At 38.8% G+C, this 23,559-nt stretch overlaps 4 protein-coding genes across 6 annotated transcripts in view; 2 read left to right on the top strand and 2 right to left on the bottom strand.

Annotated features, from left to right (window-relative positions):
- arhgap42b (Rho GTPase activating protein 42b) overlaps window positions 1-3,014 on the top strand; it is an 87,345-nt gene extending 84,331 nt beyond the window's left edge. For both annotated transcript variants that reach the window (XM_042486197.2, XM_042486195.2), the window contains one exon: window positions 589-3,014. In XM_042486197.2, the coding sequence (XP_042342131.2) occupies window positions 589-677 (89 nt within the window). In that variant the 3' untranslated portion in view covers window positions 678-3,014. The remainder of the gene's footprint in view (window positions 1-588) is intronic.
- On the bottom strand, window positions 3,000-11,044 carry pgr (progesterone receptor). The gene is made up of 8 exons (XM_042486410.2): window positions 10,065-11,044; window positions 9,184-9,293; window positions 7,911-8,027; window positions 7,314-7,619; window positions 5,680-5,824; window positions 5,429-5,559; window positions 4,892-5,049; window positions 3,000-4,787 (listed from the first exon to the last, which is right to left on the bottom strand). The coding sequence occupies exons 1-8, from the start codon at window positions 10,931-10,933 to the stop codon at window positions 4,632-4,634; spliced, it is 1,992 nt and encodes a 663-aa protein (XP_042342344.2). The 5' UTR covers window positions 10,934-11,044; the 3' UTR covers window positions 3,000-4,631.
- A 2,157-nt stretch (window positions 11,045-13,201) lies between these two features.
- trpc6b (transient receptor potential cation channel, subfamily C, member 6b) overlaps window positions 13,202-23,559 on the bottom strand; it is a 12,789-nt gene continuing 2,431 nt past the window's right edge. The window contains exons 3-13 of the mRNA XM_088079195.1: window positions 22,114-22,882; window positions 21,472-21,657; window positions 21,155-21,319; window positions 19,479-19,695; window positions 18,775-19,002; window positions 17,157-17,421; window positions 16,799-16,994; window positions 16,147-16,353; window positions 15,849-15,905; window positions 15,121-15,196; window positions 13,202-15,027 (exon numbers count right to left, since the gene is read on the bottom strand). Coding sequence (XP_087935321.1) covers window positions 14,861-15,027; window positions 15,121-15,196; window positions 15,849-15,905; window positions 16,147-16,353; window positions 16,799-16,994; window positions 17,157-17,421; window positions 18,775-19,002; window positions 19,479-19,695; window positions 21,155-21,319; window positions 21,472-21,657; window positions 22,114-22,860 — 2,511 coding nt within the window. The 5' untranslated portion in view covers window positions 22,861-22,882 and the 3' untranslated portion in view covers window positions 13,202-14,860. The remainder of the gene's footprint in view (window positions 15,028-15,120; window positions 15,197-15,848; window positions 15,906-16,146; window positions 16,354-16,798; window positions 16,995-17,156; window positions 17,422-18,774; window positions 19,003-19,478; window positions 19,696-21,154; window positions 21,320-21,471; window positions 21,658-22,113; window positions 22,883-23,559) is intronic.
- The window catches only part of cep126 (centrosomal protein 126), a 25,611-nt gene continuing 18,308 nt past the window's right edge, over window positions 16,257-23,559 (top strand). For both annotated transcript variants that reach the window (XM_088079194.1, XM_042487292.2), the window contains exon 1: window positions 16,257-16,375. The gene's annotated coding sequence lies outside the window, so the exon portion shown is untranslated. The remainder of the gene's footprint in view (window positions 16,376-23,559) is intronic.

Raw genomic sequence — 23,559 nt, 5'->3', positions numbered from 1 at the left:
CTCTTGCCTTTTCCATGAGGAGATGAGTTGGCCCACAACCAGTGCAAGCAGGTCACTGTAACCTAGTGATGGAAAGCACCAGTGCCTGTTCCCTGTTAACACTGGCAGCGGAGCCAGCAGCTAAACGTCAACAAATGCTCCCTTCCACTTATTTAGCAGCAGGCTGAGCATTTTTATTGCTCTTGACGTTAACCAATCAGTTTTCTCTACAACCTTATCCAGCATATCTCTGCTGGATTGTTTTATCAGATCATTTTTGAAACTGGCTGTCGAAATTTTGGAGCACCTGCGTAATAATTAACCTTGTTTTTATGGTTTATACAGTATCTGTGTGACTAAGCAAGGCAATCCCACTTTCAAGCTTGTATAAATACTCTGCAGGGACTGAATTGAAAGAGCAGTCTGACCCAGAGTCTTTCTCAGTCTGCTATAAATGTTTATTTTTCTGCCTAATAGCATCTTTATTTTCTCTCAGCCTGGGAAATAACCAAATAAAGACTCAGTGATTCCCAGCAGGTTGTAGTGATTCAAGTGCCTGCTTCATGCTTCTCTTTAATTTAAGTATTTTCTTTCTATTTTGTCCTGTAGTCTACCCTTCTGTTGAACCAGGCTGGCTCCAAGCAACATTCGAGGGGAAAACAGGTTTAATCCCTGAGAATTATGTCGTCATCCTCTAACAAGCTGGTAAACATTACATCTTTGTCATGGTATCCATGAGCAAAAAAATAATAGTGTGGCTGATTGTGCTGGTAACTGACATTTCTGCATTTTATGCAGGCTTAGCAGATATCAGGGAAGTAATTGCTTTAAAGGGGAACATCACCTAAATTCAGAATCCCAACATAGTATTTCTATGACCGCAGAAAATTCAATCACTATTTGTTTATTTGTGCATTCAAAGCCAAAAACCAGAAAAATGAGTATGAAATGTGTGATGTCATAGGGTATAAGTCTGCTTAGGGGGTATTACCATAAGCGCTGCTCCACAGACAACCGCCTGATTTTGGACCCACACAATGTAAATTTCCCTTTTTTACACAAATGAGATTTATTTTGTCGTAGTGTTCTCAGCTCTGAAACAGAGAATGACTCTGTATACTCAGACCATTCCCATGGCTTCTGTCAGTGTTATTTAGAACATGTCGCCAGCATAACCATTGATCCTGTGTAGTACAGCAGTCCTCTCTTGGTGCTGCACGATGCCTTTTTCTGGCAGTTTTTGGGTTCACATGAACTTTTCTGCTCAAAGCACCGAGTCGCACTGCTCATCAATGTCAATTTTGGCCACGTGTGTGCAGTATGCGCATGCAGCCCTGCTCCACGCTGCCAGCTGTTTTCCAGGATTCCCACTGTTATGGAAAACCTCTAAGTCATAGAATTTCTCAGCTACATTTTCCCAGACCTGAAAAGCTTTGGAATCGGTGAAAAATTATTCGAAGTTTTGGAAAACTAATGGAATGTTGTTGTGTGTAGTGAAATTCTTACAGTAATCTTCGGTTAATAACCTTTTACGAAATGTTGATGGCAAATTTAATGTCCTTACCTGTCAACGCAAAGTTGCTTCAATAAGCCTTGATGCCTTACAACATTTTGTTTACCATTACCTATGTTTTCTTAATTTTCTTACCCTATTTCATCTTTCCTGCGATGTATGGCAGCGAGCTGAAATTATGCTTGAAAAATGGTGGGCAAGTAGGAAAAAGGTCATGGAACAGTGGAAATATATGGTTACCCTGGACATCATAAGTTTGAGTAATAGCAATCTAGTTTTTTGATTTAGGAGAAATGTTCCTGTTCAATGATAATTTTGGACTTATGGTCTTAGACCATAGAAATAACATGTTGGAATTTTAAAAATGGGGGTAGTTCCCCTTTAACAGTGCTCGAAATCCAAAGTCCAAAGATGTACCTCCTTTTTTTGTAATCATTATAAATTGTTTAAGGAATCTGCAGAGATAAATGAAATAAGAAGAGATAGGTATTACTGTTAGCTGTAAATATATTCCCATTGACTGCACTGATGTTTCTAGTCCCAGTATTCGCTTACAGAATCACAAAAACAATCACACTCAATTTCACAACTTTTATTCCCAGAAATATATTATCTTTATTTAACAACCCATTAAATTGATCTGTAGATTATTAAACATTTTCTGTCAGCTGTAATAGAACAAACTGTGATTTAAAACATAATCTATTATAGTCTAATAGAAAAAGCATAATGGTTTTGCACCTTAACTTTCATGTTTATGGCCTGTGATCATTGTTCATCCACTGAACCTGCTCACTGCTGCAGCGCACTTTCTGGTTAGCTCCACGGTACTGTACTGTACATTAACGCTCATGAGTTCTTCTGTAGTTGCCAATCAAATACATGTACTTCTTGTAATTGTGTACTATTATAAATTATCACACCAAACATATGCCGTATGTAAAAATGTGTTTTTTTTAAATGTCATGAATGTGCTGTTCATGAGGTGGAGCTTTCACCTTTGATGCCTCTTTTGTGCTCACTGGTACGCTGGTGTACTAGTAATGACAACTAGACATGTATCAGATTATATTATGTTAAAGATACCATTTAATATTTAATTTTCTATTACTGTCACAACATTGCCAAAGTACAAAGTCCGTCATGATCTAAAAGGTTAACTTCAGTGATACTATTTCATAAAAAGATAAAAGAAAGAAAATTATCAACAACACTTTCACTTTTCAGTTATTACAAACTGAAAATACTTCCTCGAATATATCTGGGATCTTGTCTACTTTCCAAGATCAGGGCGTTCTTTTCCATTTACATCTCTAAGAAAGCAAGGTGGCCTTGAACACGGATGCTGGAATAATACTCCCTTACAGTCTGAATTTGCAGGGGAAATGATATTCATATCCTAAATATGTAACATTCTGCACCTTTTTCTTTTTTTACATGGCAAGTTTGTTTCCTTGCAATCATCTGCTGTGTCTTTACGGTGCATAAACATGTCTATAAATAAACAGCGTGATTTATTAGACCTGTGGTCCAAATTCTTTGTCACAGTTAGTGAGTTTAACTTGTGCTCACCGTAGCGAGAAACTGGATACAACATGGAAAACAGGGCGGACATTGAGAATGTTTTTTAAATGTATTAAGTGTTGGAGGGTAAAATAAGACTAATTCTTTGTGTCGCTACTTTTAGCTGGTTGTGTTTTTAACTGAAAAAGCACAGCTGTAAGAGCTGTGAATACCGTTATTTTCAAGTATGATGATGTTTCCTTCCTATCTGTAGCTACGTGACAGTTTATTTTAATTGCACAATACTTATTACCATTTCTTTTTTGTTAACAGCTCAAAAACATTTTAGTTTCACAAGTTTTTAAAGGTCCAGTGTGCAGGATTTAGGGGAATATATTGGCAAAAGTGGAATATAATATAAGTAATAATAAGTATGTTTTCTTTCATGTGTAATCACCTGTAAATAAGAATTGTCGTATTTTTGTTACCTTAAAATGAGCCGTTTATATTTATAGCATAGATATAGGTAGCAGGCCCTCATGTAGCACTGCCAGTGTTTCTACAATAGCCCAGAATGGACAAACCGAACAATTGTTTTTGAAAAGTAATTAAGCCTCTCCTTGACAAGCCAAACTGCATTGGAAATGCACTGATTTTTAACATTAAACTTCTTTATTCTGCGTTTTTGCCAGTTTAAATCAACATGTCCATTTGTTTATAAGAGTAAGAGACCGCTGCTTTTCGGCCTGCGGTAAAAAACCTTCTGAACAATGAACACCGAAGGATTCCTAACCAGTTAACACTTTGCACGGGGGGAAGTTTCAGCTGGTTGCAATCTGCAGTCTTGACCGCTAGATGCCACTAAATCCTACACACTGCTCCTTTAAAGGATTTCTTTGTGAAATTAGGCACTTTTGAAAACGTGTTTTTAATGAAATACTACAGACACTTCATATCTTCCCCATGCTTACAATTAATGTCTGTCATTGTGTGTATTTTGATGTAGATCTGGAAGTAAATTATACAAAAAAAAAAAACCAAAGACCATTTAGGGCTTTGAGCGGCCTCAGCAAAGATGTGCACTAAATGACCTATTTCTTATTCAAGACCACAGTAAGTTGTTTTTAAATCAAATATTTTACAGATTGTTATCTTCCCAGTTTCTACTCCTTGAAGTAGGCGCAGTGATTCACTCTACTGCTAACCCTTAAAGACTTTCATTAGTTTAAGAGGCAGGGTTCAGTGTCTCCTGCCTTTCACTTTTATTAAGAATCAAATGTTGGTGAGAATGCAGGATATTTGAACTTTTGTTTTAAGTATTTCATCAGCTTCAGTATAAAAATATCAACAGCTTTAGTGATTCTCAAAACCCACTGTGTATCAGAAAGTAAGTGCCATCTATATGCAAATTGTAGGATGGGAAAGGGTTTAGACACCAGAATTATTCGGAGGGATTGATTGATGCCTCTGAATTTACAATATTCAAGTGTGCTTAAAAACATATTCATTCTTCCACTTTGGAAAAGCACAGATGACTGACTACGATAGTGAAAGCTAGAAAGAATCCAGTAATTGTGTTGTGAATAATCCAGTCAAAAGATGTCTCCGCAGATTTTCGATGTCTGAGCTGGCATCATCATTTGCCGTGGAATATGAGGGGCCTCACCATTCCTGCCAGGACCTTGGGAAGTTGGGAGGCAATGACCTCCGACATCATCTCTGGAAACTCCACTTTCATGGCGTCTGCCTGGATGTAGGTGCTCAGGCAGAACAGGTTGACCTTTTTCACTATCTGTCAGAAAAAAAAGACATTTGTCTTTGTCTTAGTACTAGTAGTAAAGTAGCAGTTAGATTAAGATTTCATTCTGCTGTACTCGGATCTATGAGGGGGTGTACTTCATGCATGGCATCCATGAGTTTGGTGAGGTGGTAGAATCGCTGCGAGCTGGCCACCAAGCCCTTCTCCTTCATGTGGATCACCTTGGTCAGCTCCCGGACGTAGTTTTGTCTCATCTCTTCAAATATGGCCTGACTTTTGAGTCCCTCGAGAGGCACTGAAAGCAAACAGGACACTTCAGGTTACGTAAAATATATATTTCTCCAAATATTATACCATTTTGCATCTAGAAAATGTTTACTCTTTTGTCCAAGCAAAACAAACATTACAAAAATGTAACAGAAGTGAAATAACCTTTTTAATGGTAACATGCTGCTATTAAAAACATTGTTTTTCAGTTAGTGTAAAAGTAGGACTTGATAGCAGCTGCTACATAAATCTTTTCAAGGTCCAATCGCCTGGTAAAACACTCCCTTTATTGTGCGGCTCTACAGTAAATGATCATTAAAGATTCACATCTCTGCTCGCAACACTGTAGGTCATTCAAATGAGGTCAACATGTGGCACAAAGATTCAGGAAATCATCTGGCTGTTACCTGTGTTGAGTAATATTATGGCTTTCATGCAGAGAAACTCCTCGCGGGTGACTTGGATGTTCGCAAACTCCTGAGGGATGAACTGTATCGCCAGGCAGAGGTCATAAATTGGAGATCTCCTCATTTGCTCCCTGACGGACCGAAACAGAAAATGATGGGAGCCTCTTTTTCATCCAAAATCATTGGATCATAACTCTTGTAAATCGCAGTGAATGAAAAACAAACTGCCTGTGTGATGATGGTTTACTTACTGACTAAGAACCAGATCAGGTGCAAAGTATAAATATTCACTGGTGACATTCTGAAAGGATCGCCAGCCGAGAGAGAACACCATCAGGTTCATCCACGAGTACTGGATAAGGGTCATCTGATCATTGATGTGAAGATTACGAAACCCTGCAAGAAAAAAAAAATCTTTAATAGTATATACAAACTGTGTCATAACAGCTGTGAACTAATATCATACCCTGTGTTGCAGCACATTGGTTCCAGTAATATAGAGTGCCGCAAGGATGACATTTTAGTTGTAGGCCAACAGGAAGTTGACATCGCCTGGTTCTCTTGACAAAAAGCCAATGGGACTTTTCCACTGGATTTTGGATTATTGAAAATAAGCTCTGTGGCAAACAAAATGTTATACCCACACATCTTGCTCAGCAAGATAATTTTCACAAATGAACACCACTTCTGTGTTTTTTGAAGCATAAATGCAATAGCCAGAAGTAAAAAGCTAATGTTGGGCTATAAACGAACTATGTTATGGTCAGATGACTTGATGTTTACACCACAGCAAGGCTGTGAAACCGTGTTTGGTGTGATTAAATTTTGTAGTTACAATTAGCCACTTGTCAGCAACCACTTCTTTTAAAGGCCCAGACACATCAAACCACATGATGACAGCTGACTGTGGCATTCCCTTATGTCACCTTGGTCTCACCACAAAGACTTCAACTGACAGCCAACTGACACACGTATTCTGTGTCGGTATGCGAAAAAATTACGTCAGTGATCGCCATTTAAAAAAAGAGACACCTGATGACCATTTTGACACTAGTGAGCCAGTAAGCACATTTAACAAACAATGCAATGTTCAAAGAATAAAGGACATTACCGTGCGCCAGTGAACAGTAACACAAACCATCAGGAAATGTTTGTGCTAAAGAGCTTAATGGCTAAAAAAAAAAAACTTATTTTCAGCTTATATAACAAGTTTGCCCTGATCTCAGTCTCATGTCTTTTCTTGTGTCCTGAGCTGAAATGCCAAACATTCACTTATGTGCTTCGACCTGCACTGCCATCTTTGACACAGATTCAACATGCTGATTTTGCTGGAAAAAAAGCAACGACAACGACGACAACGTGGGACACACTGCAACGATTAGAGCGACAGACGTTCATTTACAGCCCAACCATTGGCTTGAATTGTCAGGGCTATTTGACATCTAAAACTTTTGAAATTTGTGAGTGGGCTGTTTACTTTCGTATTTTATGTTGTAGAACATATTGTGAAAATCCCTAAAGCTTGAGTTAACCACAGAACTCACAGACTTTCAGGCATCTAGCCAAAACCCCATAAAAAAACACCACTGACTTTGAGATGAGGGGGCTGAGAGTGCTAGAATGCTTACTCATTTCCAGATTTTAGGACTCATTCCTGCAGCACTATTTTTGGCTGACCTTACAGCTCTATTGCTTGAAAATCTTCTTTCAACCGCTTCCTGTGACAAATCTTTTCAAACCATTTTGTATCGCTTCTCTCACAACCAATATTTATCACTGAGCCCTCTATCTCAGTCAGTGTTTCAGGCTGAGACCTTCGGCAAGGCCTGCTGGTAGGTCCCCATGGCGACAGATGTGATGACCCTGAGCTGCAGAGAGCTGTTACCTGGCAGAGACTTGGACCACTTGACGATCCACAGCAGCTGTTTCTCACACAGCCTGTTGAGGCTGTTGAGCAGGATGTGCGGAGCGTCAGACTGGGTGCTGTCATGACCAGAGTACACGATCTCTGGTTCGATGTTTTCCAGGATATTGATGATGGTTTGGGAGAATTGCACCTCACGGATTCCTGGTATGCAAGACATGGATGTCAAGGCCTGATTGTCGCCGGACATGGCCAAGTGGGACTGGAACATCAGGGACGGGGCCATACCCAAGGCTTTCAAGGCCCCAAAGCGCTTCAGCTTCCTGCCTGTGACATGAGTACAAGGCCTGGTCAGATTTGATGACAAAGAGCACACGTTGTGCCCATAAACACATCACAGAGTGTTTACTATGTGCCAAGTAAATTCACAATCTTCAAAATGATCCTGTTTAATTAATTAATTATTTTTTGTCTTTTTGTTCTGTAGAATTTTCTCTTTGATGCTCATCATGAAATCAAAGTGTGACTTGGTCTTACATAACCAATCACTACCATTTCTGCCACATGGGTGCATTAGCTCGATGTTGGTGTGAAAAAAGAAATCCATCCAAATGATACCTCCGAGCATCATCCCCGCTTGATAGCACTTTCGCAGGCGACATGCGGGGCAATTTTTCCTCCGAATTTTGTCCACAATGCAGTCATTTCGCCCAGCGCAAAGATAGCTATGATGGCCTGTTGAGTGAAAGGGTACAGACAACACATACAATTTTAACAGCACTTTTTTTTCTCAAACGTGCACAGAGGAGCAGAGGCACATAATAAGGGGGTAAAAGGTGTTGAAGGGCTCTTGACTATTTACATGGCTACTCCATCCACGCTGAGGCAGCGTTCGAAGGAGAGATCTAAAGAAGAAAATGAGATAGAGGCAAGGCTGTGAGGACGGAGTGACACGACCATGGTGAGACATAGTGGCTCTTATATATCTCTCCCATTGAAAGATAACAAGAAAAACAAGTCTAAGATAGAGAACATGGCGAGCACTGGTCAATGTGATACTGTTGCTCGTGACCTTTAACAACTACCATAGAAAGCCTGTCAAATTTGATGCTCTAACTCCCTTTAAATGCTCCACTTCATCCACTGTACACTTGAGATAGCAGATATCAGAGGTTAATATAAGTTACAGCCTGTAAAGTCTCATGTAGTGTTTTTATTTCATGTTCCATCTTTTAGTTTATTTTAGGCACCCTAATATTTGGTGTGCATAATGAAATACAATAACAAAATAAAAATACACAGTCCGCGGATGGAAAAAAACGGGGAGGGCTGATAAAAACAGTCATCCTTGTTTGATCAGTTGTCACTGGCCAGATGTTCAAAAGCATCCTGAAACAGAATTAAGTCAGGGGAAAAAGCAGTTAAACTGTCTGCTGTGAACTTTACCTATTTATTTATTGACTTTATTTATACATTTTAGTCTGTTTTACTATTTAGAAGATTGGTATTTTATTTTATTTTTTGTAAAAAGTGTATTTATTATTATTTGTTTTGTTATCCTTTTATTTACTTTTATCTACTATTTAACGTATTTTATTTCATTTATTTATTATCTTATTTATTTATTTGTTTTTATCCTTTATCTATAGGTTTTATGCTGCCTCATTGTTTCCTCACTTATGGTGTGTGTGTGCATGGGTGCAAGCGTGTGTGTGTGTGTGTGTGTGTGTGTGTGTGTGTGTGTGTGTGTGTGTGTGTGTATGTGTGGATTGACTGATTGATGTCTTAGGCTTGTTTACATGTTTTCATGTTTCATGTTTACAAAAGAAAAGAAAAGAAAAAAATGTGCTTGAAATGATTTGGATATTATCAATAAGTTTTTTTTGCTCACCTTCAACAGCTCTTTTAAAAAAGACTTTACAGCTCCCGCAGGTCAGGACTCCATAGTGGCAACCAGAGGCCTCATCGCCACAGATCACACACAGTCTCTGAGGTGGCATACTGGGGAAGGAAAAGAAAAAAAAACATGCTATACTTAACTCTTCTGATGCTAAGTTATTTAAAAAAAACTACTGATAAATTAATTCTGTTTCAACTAGGACATTCTGATTTTAAAACTTAATACCCATTTTAACCTTATAGATGTGCAATGCATTGAGTAAATACCATTAAGGGGTATATCATCCAAGTCTGAGCCTCATTATAACAAAGACGAGGCCACGAATTTCATCAAGGTTTCATTGTCCTCCACAATTAAATTTTGAGTGTCAGAGACTTAATATTTCCACAGCAATTTGTGTATTGTCTGAATTATTTGGTGGAAATTTGTTTATTGTTTTGCTAAATAAATTTTCCCTGCAATCCACTTTCCCTGACTCAGAAATGGCAAGACTGACTCATAAACAGTTAATTGTTGTGCAGTGGAAAATAATTTGTCCTATCAACACTTTATATACGACTTTATGTAGGCCTATTTAGCAAAACGGTTGTCTTCTTTCTGTCTTTTAACTTAAACTGTCGCACAAGCATATAAACTTAAAATGTTTAAATAATCTTTAATAAACACAGAAACGTATAAACTTGATTAAACATAGAAACTTATAAACTTTTAATAAACTTGAATTAACAGAAACTTATAAACTTTCAATAAACTTGAATAAACAGAAACTTAAACTTTCAAAAAAGCTGAATAAACATGAAGTTATAAACTTATATTTTAAGTTAATGTGACTCATTTGACTTCGAGGTGGTCGTTAGTAATGAACTCATTACCCAGGGAATGCGGAGAAAGGTGATTGGTTTCTCTGGATCAGGGCCTGATTCTGGATCCCATCATAGCCGCTATGTGCGAACGGGTCCTTGGTCGCTCCTGCGCACTGGGACCAGTACTGGGACTCAGCCGGCTGCACCTGCCAACGGGGAACCTCGCTCTTGTACATGGCCATTTGCTGGGCTGCGTGCGTGTTGGCATTAAAGTTGATGACAGCCTTCCCGGACAACCCGCACCTTGAGTCAGTCCTCACCTGGGTCAGCGCCTGCAGCTGCTCGGGCTGGTTTAGGTCGATCAGAAAGTTTGGAGATCCCTCTAGCCCTGGGCGGGGAGCCGTGGCGGTCGGGGGAAAGCTGGTCGACTCTCCCTCGCTGAGTCCCAGCTGCTGCTTCCTGTCGATATCACAGCAGGTGTCCAGAGCAGGTATCTCCGCCGCTGGATCAAAGTTGGCACAGCGCGTGTCCATAATCACAGACGGCTCCTCTTCATCTTTGATGAATTTAAACGCTCTGGTTGTTGTTAAACTTTCGGCCACATTCGTCCTTTGAACTTTTGGAAAATCTTCCCACGGCACAGTGTCACACTTCAGATACTCACTGCTACAGTCATAAAACTGTTTCCCAGCGACAGGACCATCGAATATGGCACAGTCTTTGAAAACTGCACTTTCGCCGCTTGAGTTTAAACCATGGAAAGGTGTGCCAGCGTTTTCAAAATTACGCACGGAGGACAGGCAGGTCAGAGACTGTGACTCGTTGGATAATTTCGGATCAATATACCCAGCTTCAGTAATGCCACCCACTCTTCCATCGGTGGAATCAGCGATGGTAGTACTGATGGTCCCCATCCCTCCGGCTATTTTATTGTCCATTTTTCTGAACTGCGGAGCGCGCCACACAGACTGGAGTGCGCGCGGAGGTTGGATGGTGTGTGATAAAGTGTGGCTCAGAGACTTTCCTGTAATCCTCCTCCCTGTCGAGAAAGGTTGTGGCTACGTCTGTCTTTAATATAGGCGTTTAGTCCGTGCAATAAAACTGCTGCTCATCAAAGAAGAAAAGAAAACTTTGTGTTGCTGATGAGGGATTAAAGTGCGCAATTGTCAGCTTTTTCAGAAAACAAACCTGGCATGTTCACGTAAATTCCAAGTGTAGTTCCATACTGTAGTTGTAGGTGTCATGTTTCAAAGCTTAATGGGTATTCTCTTTGTTTTCTTTTTTTTTTTTTTTAACAAAATCTCTCCAATCCCCCAAAGGAAGCAGGGGAACAGTCAATGCAGAGAGATGTATGGAGTTACAGCAGACCTACAGTAAAACAGAGATGGATGGATCACTTCATTATCAAGGACCATTAGTCTCCACCCTACTGTTTATGATTGAGGTACAACATGATGACACTTTTGGCCAAATCAGGAAATATTGGAGACAATGATACAACGCCTTCACCCAATTAATATTTACTCCAAACTCATTCATCTAGCCCTGCTGAGTTCAACTAAAGGTCAAGACCTCATTGTCATTATTAGTTTAGCTATATATTTCATTATAATGAGTAAATTCCAGCCATCAGAATAGGTCTGCATGTTGTTCAGAAGCAGGAGACGTGGGAGAATCAAAGGGGAACAGCACTAAAAATTCCAATATGTTATTTCAGTGGTTACTTCCATGTTCAGCTTATATTTATGAATATGAGTTAAACCAGAGAAGTCTCAAAATTGTGATGTCATAGGGTATAAAGTCTGGAGCTGCTCTAACAGTAATGTATGGTAGGACTGAATTTGAACTCATATTTTGTTTGTTTACTTTTTTATACCCCAAATGAGCTTTAACAATTTGTAGTGTTGTTAGTTTTGAAACAGAAAATGTTCCCATATTGTCACATTTCCCTGGGTGCTTATTGTAGATCTCGATTTTATACCCATCACATATTTCAGTTTCGGCACTCTTGTTTTTGTTTTTTTTTTTGATTTGGTAGAGTTTTTCATGTTTACTAATACTTTTGGACTGTCTTAGACCATGCAGTCTAAAACTACTACTGTGACATCTCCCATTGGTTTGTTGAGTCTGGTTTTGATGCCTCAAGTTCGGCATTTTGGCCATGACCAACTTGTTTTTTTAAATTTTTTAATTTATTTTGCAGTGACCATGTTTGTGCAAGACGCTGGAGCTGTGGAGGAGAGATAGTTGGATCTGACTAGTAGTTGAAGACACCATCAGCAGACAGCTAGTCCCTAAAGAGGCCCCACACTTAAATATGCATAACATTCGGCCTTAACAAAATGTAAGATGGTGAGCTATATTAAAAAGTACCCCCCCTTACAATTGTAATGAATATAGAAATTGGCAAAAGAGACCAAAACCTTTTTTTTCTGTAATTAAGCATTAGATATTTGACATTTTTCTTTTGCTGTCTATAATTCTTAAGGACATTATGTCATCCAGTACTCTCGCCTCCTTTGTAGCCTACTTGTCTAATTTACATTTTTGTTATCACAGTTAGATAACAGAACGTCATTTAACTATTTAAGTTAATCAGCCGAGCGTGCTTGCTGCTGATATAAGTGCTGATGATGCACGCACAGGCCTTGGCCCCGTTTCCTACGTCATTTATCTGACTGTATCAGGGGGTTTCTCATGCTGTGGCCTACATCATTTTTTGATAACATGTTCAAGTTCATTTCATCATGTGTTCCTCAGATGCTGTAATGGCCTACTTTTCAATGTGACACCCAATTGTCTTTTTAATCAAATTTCTACTCTTACGGAAACTCTGGGTAAATGCTTTTTACCGGGCCTCTTGGTGTTTGTGTTATTTTTAAAAAAGGTTATTTTATAAGTGTTGCTGTTGTAATAAGTGTCACATCCATCCTTAAGATTTCCTTGGTATAAGTGCTTCGCAGTAGCTCTGTTCACAGACGTGACCGCTAAATTCTGGTGGTAGCTTTTACACTCCTGGCCTGGCTGTTTGGAGGTGAGCTGTTTGTCTGCCTGGCAGGTCAGACTGTTCTCAGACATTTGTCTTGCTTCACAGCGAGCTTGAGAGAGCACGGCAGCATCTGCTGCAACAATTTTAGAAACCCATCATCCCTCTGTATTTTGTGAGGTGAAGATAATCAACATAGATTTTAACCATTAAATATGATGCTTAAGTGATCAACACTTTAATAAAACACAACATTAAAAAATCCAGAAATTAATGTCCTGTATGAAAATGACATCCTGTCAGTTAATTTTAAGGTTACATTACAGAAAAAATGATTACCTCATAACATAAGATTTACAGAAACCCCTGTGGGCAGCAATTATCAACAAGTTTTCATTTATTTTTATGTTTTGTCTGATTTATGAGCCTGCCACTGAGACATCCAAACATTTGCTTCTTTTTTCTATCTGGACTGCTCTTCTACTCCAGATGGAGAAATCACCTCTAAATCAAACAAAAACAGCTGGGAGCAGGCAGCACCATCATATGTTAGCAGCGAGTAGTGCATACAAGTGTAACAGAGCCTCTGCGAAAAAAAAAAAAAAAAGTGCTACCATGTGGTTAACAGACACTGAGAAAAAAGGGATTTCATGAGTTTTCCTCCCAAAGGAATACACTGATATTAAGTGGGATTTTTTTTAATACAGAATATAATTTGTTATCAGTTGTTTTTGTCCAAAAATGTGTACTGTATTTTTTTTTAACTGAAAAAAGTTAGTGTGCAGAAAAGCCTTAAAATCTTAAGTTGACTAAATTTGAGAATACAAGATGAGGTAATTTTGTAATTATTCAACTTGTCTTTTAAAATTCAATAAACTTAAAAAAAAGGCAGCCTGGACACTAACTTTTTTAATTTGAAACAAATACTTTATTTTTACAGTGTATAATGTTCAGCTCAGCCGTTTGGTGGAGCACACTCCGATTGATCTATGTTTTCTATTCAGTTTATGCATGTTATGCTAAAGAAGTCCACTAGATGTTGCTGTCTTTAAATGGTCTGCCTTTTCAATTCCCCTCCTACAGGAAGTGAGTAACGAGAACTCACACCATGAAGGCTGTGTGTGTTGGGATTTTCAAAGGTAGGCATATATTTTCACATCATACTGTAGTTTCAGAGGTCTCACTGAACAGAGTTATGTAACTTTATACAAAAATCTAAAAAGGGACAACTTTTTTTTGTAAACATGCCCAACCAAACAGTTCATTTGTCTTTTTATGATAAAAGCTAGCCACAACATATGTGTTTTTTTTTTTTTTTTACACATTTGTACTTTTGCCATCGTACCAGCACCTTGACTAAAGCTGTGCACAGGCAGTTTTCTATTTTACCATAAAGGGACGTCTCAACTGTTTTGTTGAAGCCACTATTTAAAAAAATAATGGGTCGATTTAAAGAAAAAAAGAAAAAAGTTATTATTGCCCCAAGAAAAAAGATGTCATTGCCTTTGTCATAATGAATAATATTTATAATAAATTACTTAATAAAAATCACATTCGTTATTGGTCACCAAACAAAATTAATTTAAAAAGAAATCATACAATTTGTATTACTTCACTAAGATGTTGATTCATGTTGGTAAACTAACATATTTAAAGCATTACAATGGTGTTTGTTGTGTTATTTGTGAAGGAACATCTCAACTGTTGGGTAGAGGTATGCATTTTTTTTTTTTTTTTAATGGGGACTATTAAAAAAAGTTATTGCAATGAGGAAATAAAATAATGCAAAGAAAAAAAATTGCATTTTTTCTCAGTGTGGCCAGTTGACCTTTTGTAAGTACAGTGTTTCCAGAAAGTACATCTCTGATCTTGATATTATTTAGGAAACTATAGCCAGCTCATTCCTCCGCCCTTTTTTCTGCTGAACATGCACGACGTCTCCCAGTTGCCTGATGAGCGTCGCAAGTGTCTCTGTGTCATGGTTCGCCCTCTCCAGCAGCTCAAAGCGGAGACCAGAGATGTCCTGTTTGATCTCCTTCAGCTCACCTGAGGGACAGTACGTGGAACATTGTAACATCCTAATTCATTCATCCAGACAAAAAAAAACCCTGCTGTATGCAGAAAACCTGCTGAACTCACCCTCATTTATTTCATCATTGTCTTTATCTCTCTGTGCTTTTAAGATGTATCTTTTGATGAGGCGGTTCATTATATCCTGGATTGAAGAACAGAGGATACAAATCTTAAGTGGTAAGCTAATTGTTCCTTTAAAAAAAGGTTAGTTAAAGGAAAAGAATTGCCGACACTTGCTTCAGTGATCACATTTGATTATACAGTTTCGATTTTTACTGACACATTATATACCGCAGATATTCATTTGAGTGTCCTCCTGATATGAGGTACTAAAATAATTTTAAAGTTAAAATAACAGTGGATTGTCAAAAACATGCCAAAAAAACCTGTAAAAAGTACAAGAAAATGACCGCAGAATTAGTTTAAAAAGAGAAAAGTTTAAAAAAAGAAATTACTTGAAAGAAGTGTTTAAAATATTTTTAAATGTGTAATTATGATCATTAGAAATATAGTTTTTCCCTAGCTTTTTAAAATTTTTCCCTAGACACATTTTTTTTCCTATCTTTTTAAAAGCAATTTTCTAAATCTACAAATTTCTTGAAAATTGTGAAAAATTTATTACCAAGTCGCTCATGCCCTTTTCCCCCATGTATTTAAAAAAAAAATCCCAACAATTTGCTCAGGGTTCAAAGGTTAAAATTCCTGTGAAAGATGTCTGATAGCAGTACAAGAAAAGTGATGTCGCTCCAGGTTACAAAGGGTTATTCAGAATTAGGATATGAAAACTGCTTTACTTGGTGGCAGGTCGGATTAAGTGTTGCTTCCACACTCAGATCTTCCTGTTGCCTCAACTAAAATTAGAAACAACAACAAAAAAAAAGAGAAAAAGCACCATTGATACCTATTTAAAAACAAGATTTTATGGGATACTCTTTCACCTGCAACTTATAAATGTGACACTAGAGGGCCCTGTAGACCTGTTTCAAAGAATATCTGTGAAACAGGAGTTGTGTGTCTCTAGTGTCTCTAGTCATCAATTTACATTCAACAAAATAATCATTTTCTTGTTTGTGTCTGCAGCTAATGCTTCACCTTGTTCAGCTCCATCTCATCAGTTGAATTTTCTTTGCTTTTGCCTTTAGGTACATCCCAGAGATATTCTCTTATTCCCATCAAGACGGAAATCACAGACCTGGGGCTTGGTACAAGGTTGAAGGGCACAGGAAGTGTGCCGCCCTGCTCAAAGTATGAGAACCAGAGTTTAGCTCTGGCAAACTTCCACTCAACATCAGCATCATCCTGCAGCAACAGAGGAGAAATGGTAAGAACAGGAAGTTATGATTTTACATTTCTAATGTGCAACTTTCATACACTTATGGACATTTGCTTTTTTAATCTGCAGTTTTATTCTGTAGGGGTGTAACGATACATCAGTTTGAACTGATATATTGATGCAATGATATCGTTCATGTAAATCAAATCAAATTGAAATTATAGTGTGGCAAACTCAAAAAATAGCATATTGCTGTCTAAAGAAGCTGTGTAATATTGTATTGTGATGAATCTTGTGATTTACACCCCTACTATTGTGTAAACAACAGCACATTCAAAAAACTGGACTGAAGAGTTAACATCAATTGACATTTTTCAAATTATTACAAAACAATAATGGTCTTACAACAAAATGGTCACTCCCTGATCCAATATATGACAAAAAAAAGAATAATGAATGGTTAAGACACACCTCAATTTCTTGGAAGGAGCTGTTGAACATGGCTATGAGCATATTCAGCAGGACGATCACCATGATGATGTTGTACACCCCGTACAGAACATAGCCGATATTCTCAATGAACTTATGGTCAATGTTAATGACCACTGACTTCACTTCTGACAAGCCAAAGATGGCCCAAAATAGCGTTTTAAAACTCTCTTCGAGCCTGGAGGGATAGAGAAATGGAAATTGAACAGCGCAACCGATGTGTTCATCTTACATAATATTCATTCAACACAGATTGTATCCAAAGGCACAATCAGATGAACATTTTCAAAGTTTTTCTCAGCTAAATGTGTTATTGCAGTAGTCAATAGTCGGCACTCACGTTGTGAAGGCATCATTGTGCTTGGCCCCGAGGTAGTACGAGTACAGATTGAACATTCCCACCATGAAAGCTACAAAAACTGTGATGAAAATCACCATGAACTTAAAGATGTCTTTTACTGTTCTTCCCAGAGAGATCTGCAAAGGCCCGAAGCTCTCATTGGCAGGCAGGATGTACGCAATGCGAGAGAAACTCAGCACAACTGCAATTGCATAGAGACCCTCAGAAATGAGCTGCGGGTCGGAGGGCATCCAGTTGACTCGAGCTGAAAATAAACAACAGTTGATAGCTTGTTATGGTGCTGCAGAAAAAGGCAGTGATTATACTTTCCACAACTTGGTGAAGAAATTATTTATTTATTTTAATAGATTCCCTGTTCTGGGTCTCAAAATTATGGAGGAGAAAAAAAAATTAGATCAATAGACTTAGATCAATATGTTTTAAAAATGAATATACAGTGCAACATCAATGCAAGCAAAGATGTAAATCTGAACCAGGAAATAAAACTAAAGGAATAGTTTGGGTTTTTGAAATGGAGTTGTACAGGGTATTTATCCACAGTCAGTGTATTTCATATAGTATAGTATGTCTGTAAAAATGCCCCCAGTTTAGAGAAGCAGGCTGGAGTTAAATACGGAAGCTAAGCAATGTACTGCTGTGTATGGGTCAGCAACTAAACAAATTTTGCCACCATAAAAGATTAATATCAGTTAATGTGTATACTGTACAGAGGGTATTTTCACCATTTCCTTCAGGCAATTGGTTTAATGGGGAAACCGTTAACACTTCCTTTCCCCATCTATCCGCTTGTCAAAGCCACCAGACGTCATTGACAAAAACATAAATTTTACCTCCCTGAACATGTGAGCTGCTGGTCTACTGCTGCTTCCATTAGTTAGTGAGTCTGTGATTCTGTGTGACTTTGGTGAAGCTGAAGTAACCCTTTTAAGCGCCAAAATCTCACATTAACACACACAACACATTTTTCAGTTTATCAGACAAGATATTAGACGTTAGATATAATCTCAAAGTACAAATATGAACGGAAATGTAAAGAGACATGGAAGGAAGAAAAAAAGAAAAAATAGGAAAAAAAGGAAACAAACAAGTTAGAAAACAGAAAACAACAAAACAGATCATGTGCGTTGTAGTGCATTTTAGCACATAGACCACTTGTGGAGGTATGAATTCAAAGTTCCAGGCCAGGTTGACTATTCACACAGTTTATCAATGGGTGCCAGTTTTTTTCCAGTTTGATGCTCAGCATCACATCTTTGATCCATTGGCTGTGTGATGGAGGGGTTATATCCTTCCATTTAAATAGAATTGAGGATCTAGCTAATAGGGAGGAAAAGGCAATGACCTAAAGCACATTTTGTAGGGGGTCTCCTTTGACAGTGGCACATTGCTTCGCCTCCATGTTGGACTCCAAACTGAGGCCATGCCAACTGCCATCCACTGTGTGTAATACACTGACAATGGAAAAAAAATCTGAACTATCCCTTTAATAAAAAATATATAAGGCTAACTATATGTTTAAAAATACAACAACAACAACAAAAAACAATAATTTATTAAGTCAGTATTTAGAATACTTGAATTGTTGGTCAGCACTTACCCAGTTGGAAGTACTGTATCTCAAATGGCAGGGACATGTTGGACAGGTCAGTGTAGTGCTGGTCAACATAACACTGGGCAGAATATGCGTGCCAGAAAGCCATTAATCTGGCAATAAAAGAGGTCATAAAAATGGCCAAAATACTGAAGTCAAGAAGGTTCCAGGGCTCTGAGATATATTCCCGGATGTCCTGCGACCAAATATCTTTACATTCTTCCCAGATCTTCCCTATAGGAGAAAAAAAAAGACATACATTTTGTTGTCAGTCACATTGTTACACACGTAAAGTCATGATAAATAAAGCTTGAATTATAGTCATATCACATAGGATGTCTCCAGGCAGATTGTGTGTGTAATATGGCTTTAAGGACTCTCCCGTAGTGAAAGTGTCACCTTGCCTTTTTCGTCTTTGGAAAGTCATTATCAGTCTGATTTATTATATTGCATGTGGTAAGAATACATTATCTAGGTAGGCAATTTCCAAGCTTGATAGATGTTTGGAGATTTAAAATCCTCCAATTACATGCAGTGTCCTTGACCCTGCATTCACAGCAGTGTGAGGTAATTGTAAAAGTGGGGGAGTGCCAGAAAGATGGGAGAGGAATAAATTAACTTAACATTAAGGTAGTAATGTTGGAGAAAGATTCAACAGCTAGTTATGACTGTATACAAGGATGTGTAAAGAATAGGGTGCAGGTGGTGACCTATGACCCAGGATATGATGAGAATCTCCATCCAGGTGAAAGGGGTGGTCTTCATACGAAACAGTTGTGAGGGGTGATCGTGGGTGGTCATGTTGGGCAGCAGCGATGTCCCCTCAAAACGGTCTGCCGCGTTCAGGACCAGTAGGCAAAGAAATATCATGAAGGAAGCTGCGTGGGCCACAAATTTCAGGAAAGGTCCACACATGAGTTTCCCTAACTGACACAAGACAGGGGAGAGCAAACAGAACACAATTTAACATGATTTTGAGAGAAATAAATTTCACATTTTATTTTATGAATATATTCTCTGATAGAGTATCACCTTTGCACACAGTAGCTTCAGAGATAAATCAAAACTTAAAGCTTGAGTAGGTAGTTTCATTTTGGCATCATTGGGCAAAAATCCCACAATATTCTTTTAGCATTCAAATGGACTGAGACAAAACTAGACTTCTGCACCTCCTCTTGACTCAGTTTTCAGGCTTTTAGAAAATCAAGGCTGTGACGGGAGACTTTGGCCAATCACAGGTAATTTCAGAGAAAAGACGTTCCTATGGTCTGCTCTACAATTGCAGGCGTAGCTGCAATTAAAACCACTGAACACCTGATTCAATGGCGGAAATTCCTGAGGAGAAAATTGCAATTTCAGCACAGGTAACAACTGCCTCCCCTGCAAAGCAGTCCAAAAAGGGAAAGAGTGTCTGACAATTAACAAAATAAAATATGGGTAAATATCAGCAAAGTATTTCAGAGATGGACTAAAATGTTGCTAATAGTTTAGCCTTCTGTTAACTGGAGCTAAATTCTCACAGCTGCGGATTCAAGTTCATGTTTATGTTGCTAGCATTAGCTAGAGCCTCGAATCACAGTGTGTTCTCCACCTAGCTGCAGCAACTCTGATCGTGCCAGTGCAAAGCCATGCTCTAGGGGACCCGACAGCCAAACTCCCTGCCAGATCAGCAAACTTTCTGTTGCTGCTGTTACACAGGTTAGGCCTGGTGCTGTCACTGGCCGCCAGCCTGGTGTGACACCCAGTGCTGAAGGGGTTTGCGCAAGCAGAATTCGAACAGTGACAACTTCCAAACAAAGGTCCGTCTCTCCTTCCAAGGAAACAGTCCACAGCACTGGGAAGTGAGTCAGAGGGAAGGTGGGGTGGCTAGCAGCTAAGTCTTATCCCATTAATGGTCTGATATACAGAGAGAGAGAGCAGGGCAAGGAGGAGCTGAGTGAGTGAGTAACTGTACAATGATAATGGAATAAATAAAGTATGTGAAACATTGGGTCCCCAGCTTTACGACAGAAACGTGAAAATGTCTTCCCTATAGGCAGCCCTATGTTAAAAGTGACAGACTGGCCAACAGTAACTGAACCAGTCACCCAAATCAGAAAAAACAACAGGTCTGAAAAAGTTTTCTGAGATTATGTAACTAGTTAATGAAATCCATTAAAGATGCATCACAGCCCTGACATATTATTGCCTTATAAAGGTTTTTGTGGCCAATGTGTCAACAAAATTGGCCTTGTAAAATGTCCAGTAGACAAAGAGCAACATTAGTCATGTCGAAGTCCAGCGTTCACTCACCCTTTAGTTCTGTTACATGTTTAGAATGACAGTGAAGACAGTGAATGCCAAATCTAAATATTAAGTTAAAACAGTGTGTTTTTTTGGTACGAACCTTGCTTGATGGTGCTATCCAGTACAGAAAGGACAGGACAGGCAACCCAACAGCTACACCAAGGACAAGAAGGATTTTAATTGCTGTGGTTTGCTGACGCAATCCAGACAAGTTCTCGTACCAGATGGAGAGGAGTTGCTGTTGGCAGTTCGGATGAGCTACAAACTGCCCCCGTTGGTGGGATGTGTGAGGAGAGGAGAGAGAGAGTCAGGGAGGAGGATTATCAGAGGACATAAGAGTACAATAAAAACACAGGGACAAATATGAAAACATCAATTCTAATCCAAAAAATGAAAGTGCTTTTCTCACATGCTCACCTTTTTCACTTCATATTTTATTGCAAGTTTTAACCTGATGAGGTTTTGCCGACCAAAGCTCTCAGAGCTTTGACATGATGCCGTGTCCCCGTTTAAGATGGCCTTCACTTCCTCTGTGTTTCGACACAAATCCAGCAGTCCCACCACAAAGTCTTTACACTGCATGGAAAGCTTCTTGTAATCATTCTAAAACAGACAGAGGAACATTCATAGCACCTTAGTCTTATTCTTTTATGAGAAACTAACAACACAAGATATACAGCTATTTTCTCTGTAATTTTAGTTTAAGAACAGGTGTATTTAAAGAGACAGTTTTTTGAAGATTTTTTGAATTGTGGTTGTGTGGGGTACTCGTATAGTCAGTGTATTACAAACAGTAGATGTCTGTCTGTACACCCCCAGTTTGGAGAATCAGGCTGGAGTCCTACATGGAAGTAAAACAATCTATTGCTATGGATGGTCATCAATAAAATGTGTCAGAGAGAATCAGTTTAGGTGTATGCTAGTTTAAGAATATTTACACTTCTTTACTGTAATGTCAGTGTCAGTGATTTTCAATGGGAAATGCTGACTATGGATAGGTACTCTCATACAATCCCACTTAAAAAAATCCAAACTATCCCTTAAACACAACTACTGTACCTTGAACTCCTTCTCAATGTTGGCCAGAACTGCAAGCTCATTGCTCAGCTCCAGAGCTGCCATCACTGGGTCCTCATTGGAGAGGGACAGATACGCCGGACTGGCCAGACATTTATACGCATTGATGCGTGATTGTGAGTGGCTAAATGAGTCATACCTCTGCTGCTCGCTGCAGGTCCTACACTGGCAGAAGTAGTCGTGGGGCCGCTCTACACGAGCCCCTTTCATAAGAAGTATATGCACGATTTCATACTCATGGCACTGGGAGGCCAGGATGATGGGAGTGATGTCCTGAGAGAAACGTGTGCCGTCCTCATCATAGGCAAAGAAGTCATCATGTGTATCCACCTGGCTGGGACTGTTCGTCAGTCTTTGACCGTCTGCAAAGGCCTGATGGCTCAGTATTGCCTCCACTATTCGGATGTATCCTTTACTGATCGCCAACAGCAAAGCATCACCAATTCTAGCCAAGTCTTTCTTCCTGAGTAAGAGCTTAGTCACCTCTAAATGCTCATTGGCAACTGCCAGCTGCAGTGCATTCTGGCCCATGTAGTTCACACAGTTGATGTTGAGGTCTGGCAGCTCCTCGAGCATCCGCCTCACTTCGGGAATGTTGCCATATTCTGCAGCATTTAAGAAAAGTTCCTCTGTCATAGAAAGACAGGACATGGATTGAGCATGATACAGGTAACCAGCTCCCCGTAAAGCTTGTCTCCGAGGTTTGGCCACAGCCTGCTGTAGCATCATGGCTCCTCTTTCATTGCTCCTCCTAAACACAAGTAGACATATTTGTGACGATATGATATCATTATGATATAATATGAACACCTTATTTGTTTACATTTTTTAATTTTTATGCCAAAATAGAAAAAAACTCAAACTCAAATCCAAATCGCACATTTTTTTTTGATTAAGTCTTACAATTGAAGGTCCAGTTTGTAGGATTTAGGTGGATATATTGGTGTAAATGGAATAATAACCTGAAAATAACCAGAAAATAAAAATGTCCTTGTTTTCTTAGAATGAGCCATTTTATTATATTTAGAGAGCAGGCTCTTGTCCAAGGAGCTTGCCGTGTTGCACCGCCATGTTTCTACAGTCGCCCAAAATGGACAAACCAAACACTGGCTGTAGATAGGGACATTCATGTTTTCGTGTCACCTAGCAAAGTTAGCAGCCCCTCCATGACAAGCCAAACAGCATCAAATTTTTTTTTTTTTTTTTTTTTTTTTTTATGTGAAACTAATTTTTCCCCCTTCTTTTTTTTTTTTTTTTTTTACTGTTTTTACCGGTTTATATCACAAAGTTAATTTGCTTTGGAGAGGAAGAGACCTCTGCGGATAATTTCGCTCCTGGTAAAATCCTCCTGAACATCTGGATTTTATGTCATCTGCTGGGCTAAGAGAGCCATCTCTAACATGCCAAACAGCATTGGAGAAACCCTTA

This window comes from Plectropomus leopardus, chromosome 6 (assembly GCF_026936395.1).
Source record: "Plectropomus leopardus strain MGB_pleo_1.0 chromosome 6, ASM2693639v1, whole genome shotgun sequence".
NCBI classification, from domain to species: Eukaryota; Metazoa; Chordata; class Actinopteri; order Perciformes; family Serranidae; genus Plectropomus; species Plectropomus leopardus.
This window is presented reverse-complemented; position numbering and strand designations above follow the sequence as displayed.

Bases quoted from the DNA above. Each gene is read 5' to 3' on its own strand.
- pgr (XM_042486410.2), bottom strand. From the start codon at position 10,933: ATGGACAATAAAATAGCCGGAGGGATGGGGACCATCAGTACTACCATC. The intron at 7,620-7,910 runs GTATCATTTGGA...CTCATGTCACAG, and splicing joins AGCGGGGATGATGCTCGGAG to GCAGGAAGCTGAAGCGCTTT. The intron at 5,825-7,313 runs GTAACAGCTCTC...TTTTTCTTGCAG, and splicing joins GTGGTCCAAGTCTCTGCCAG to GGTTTCGTAATCTTCACATC.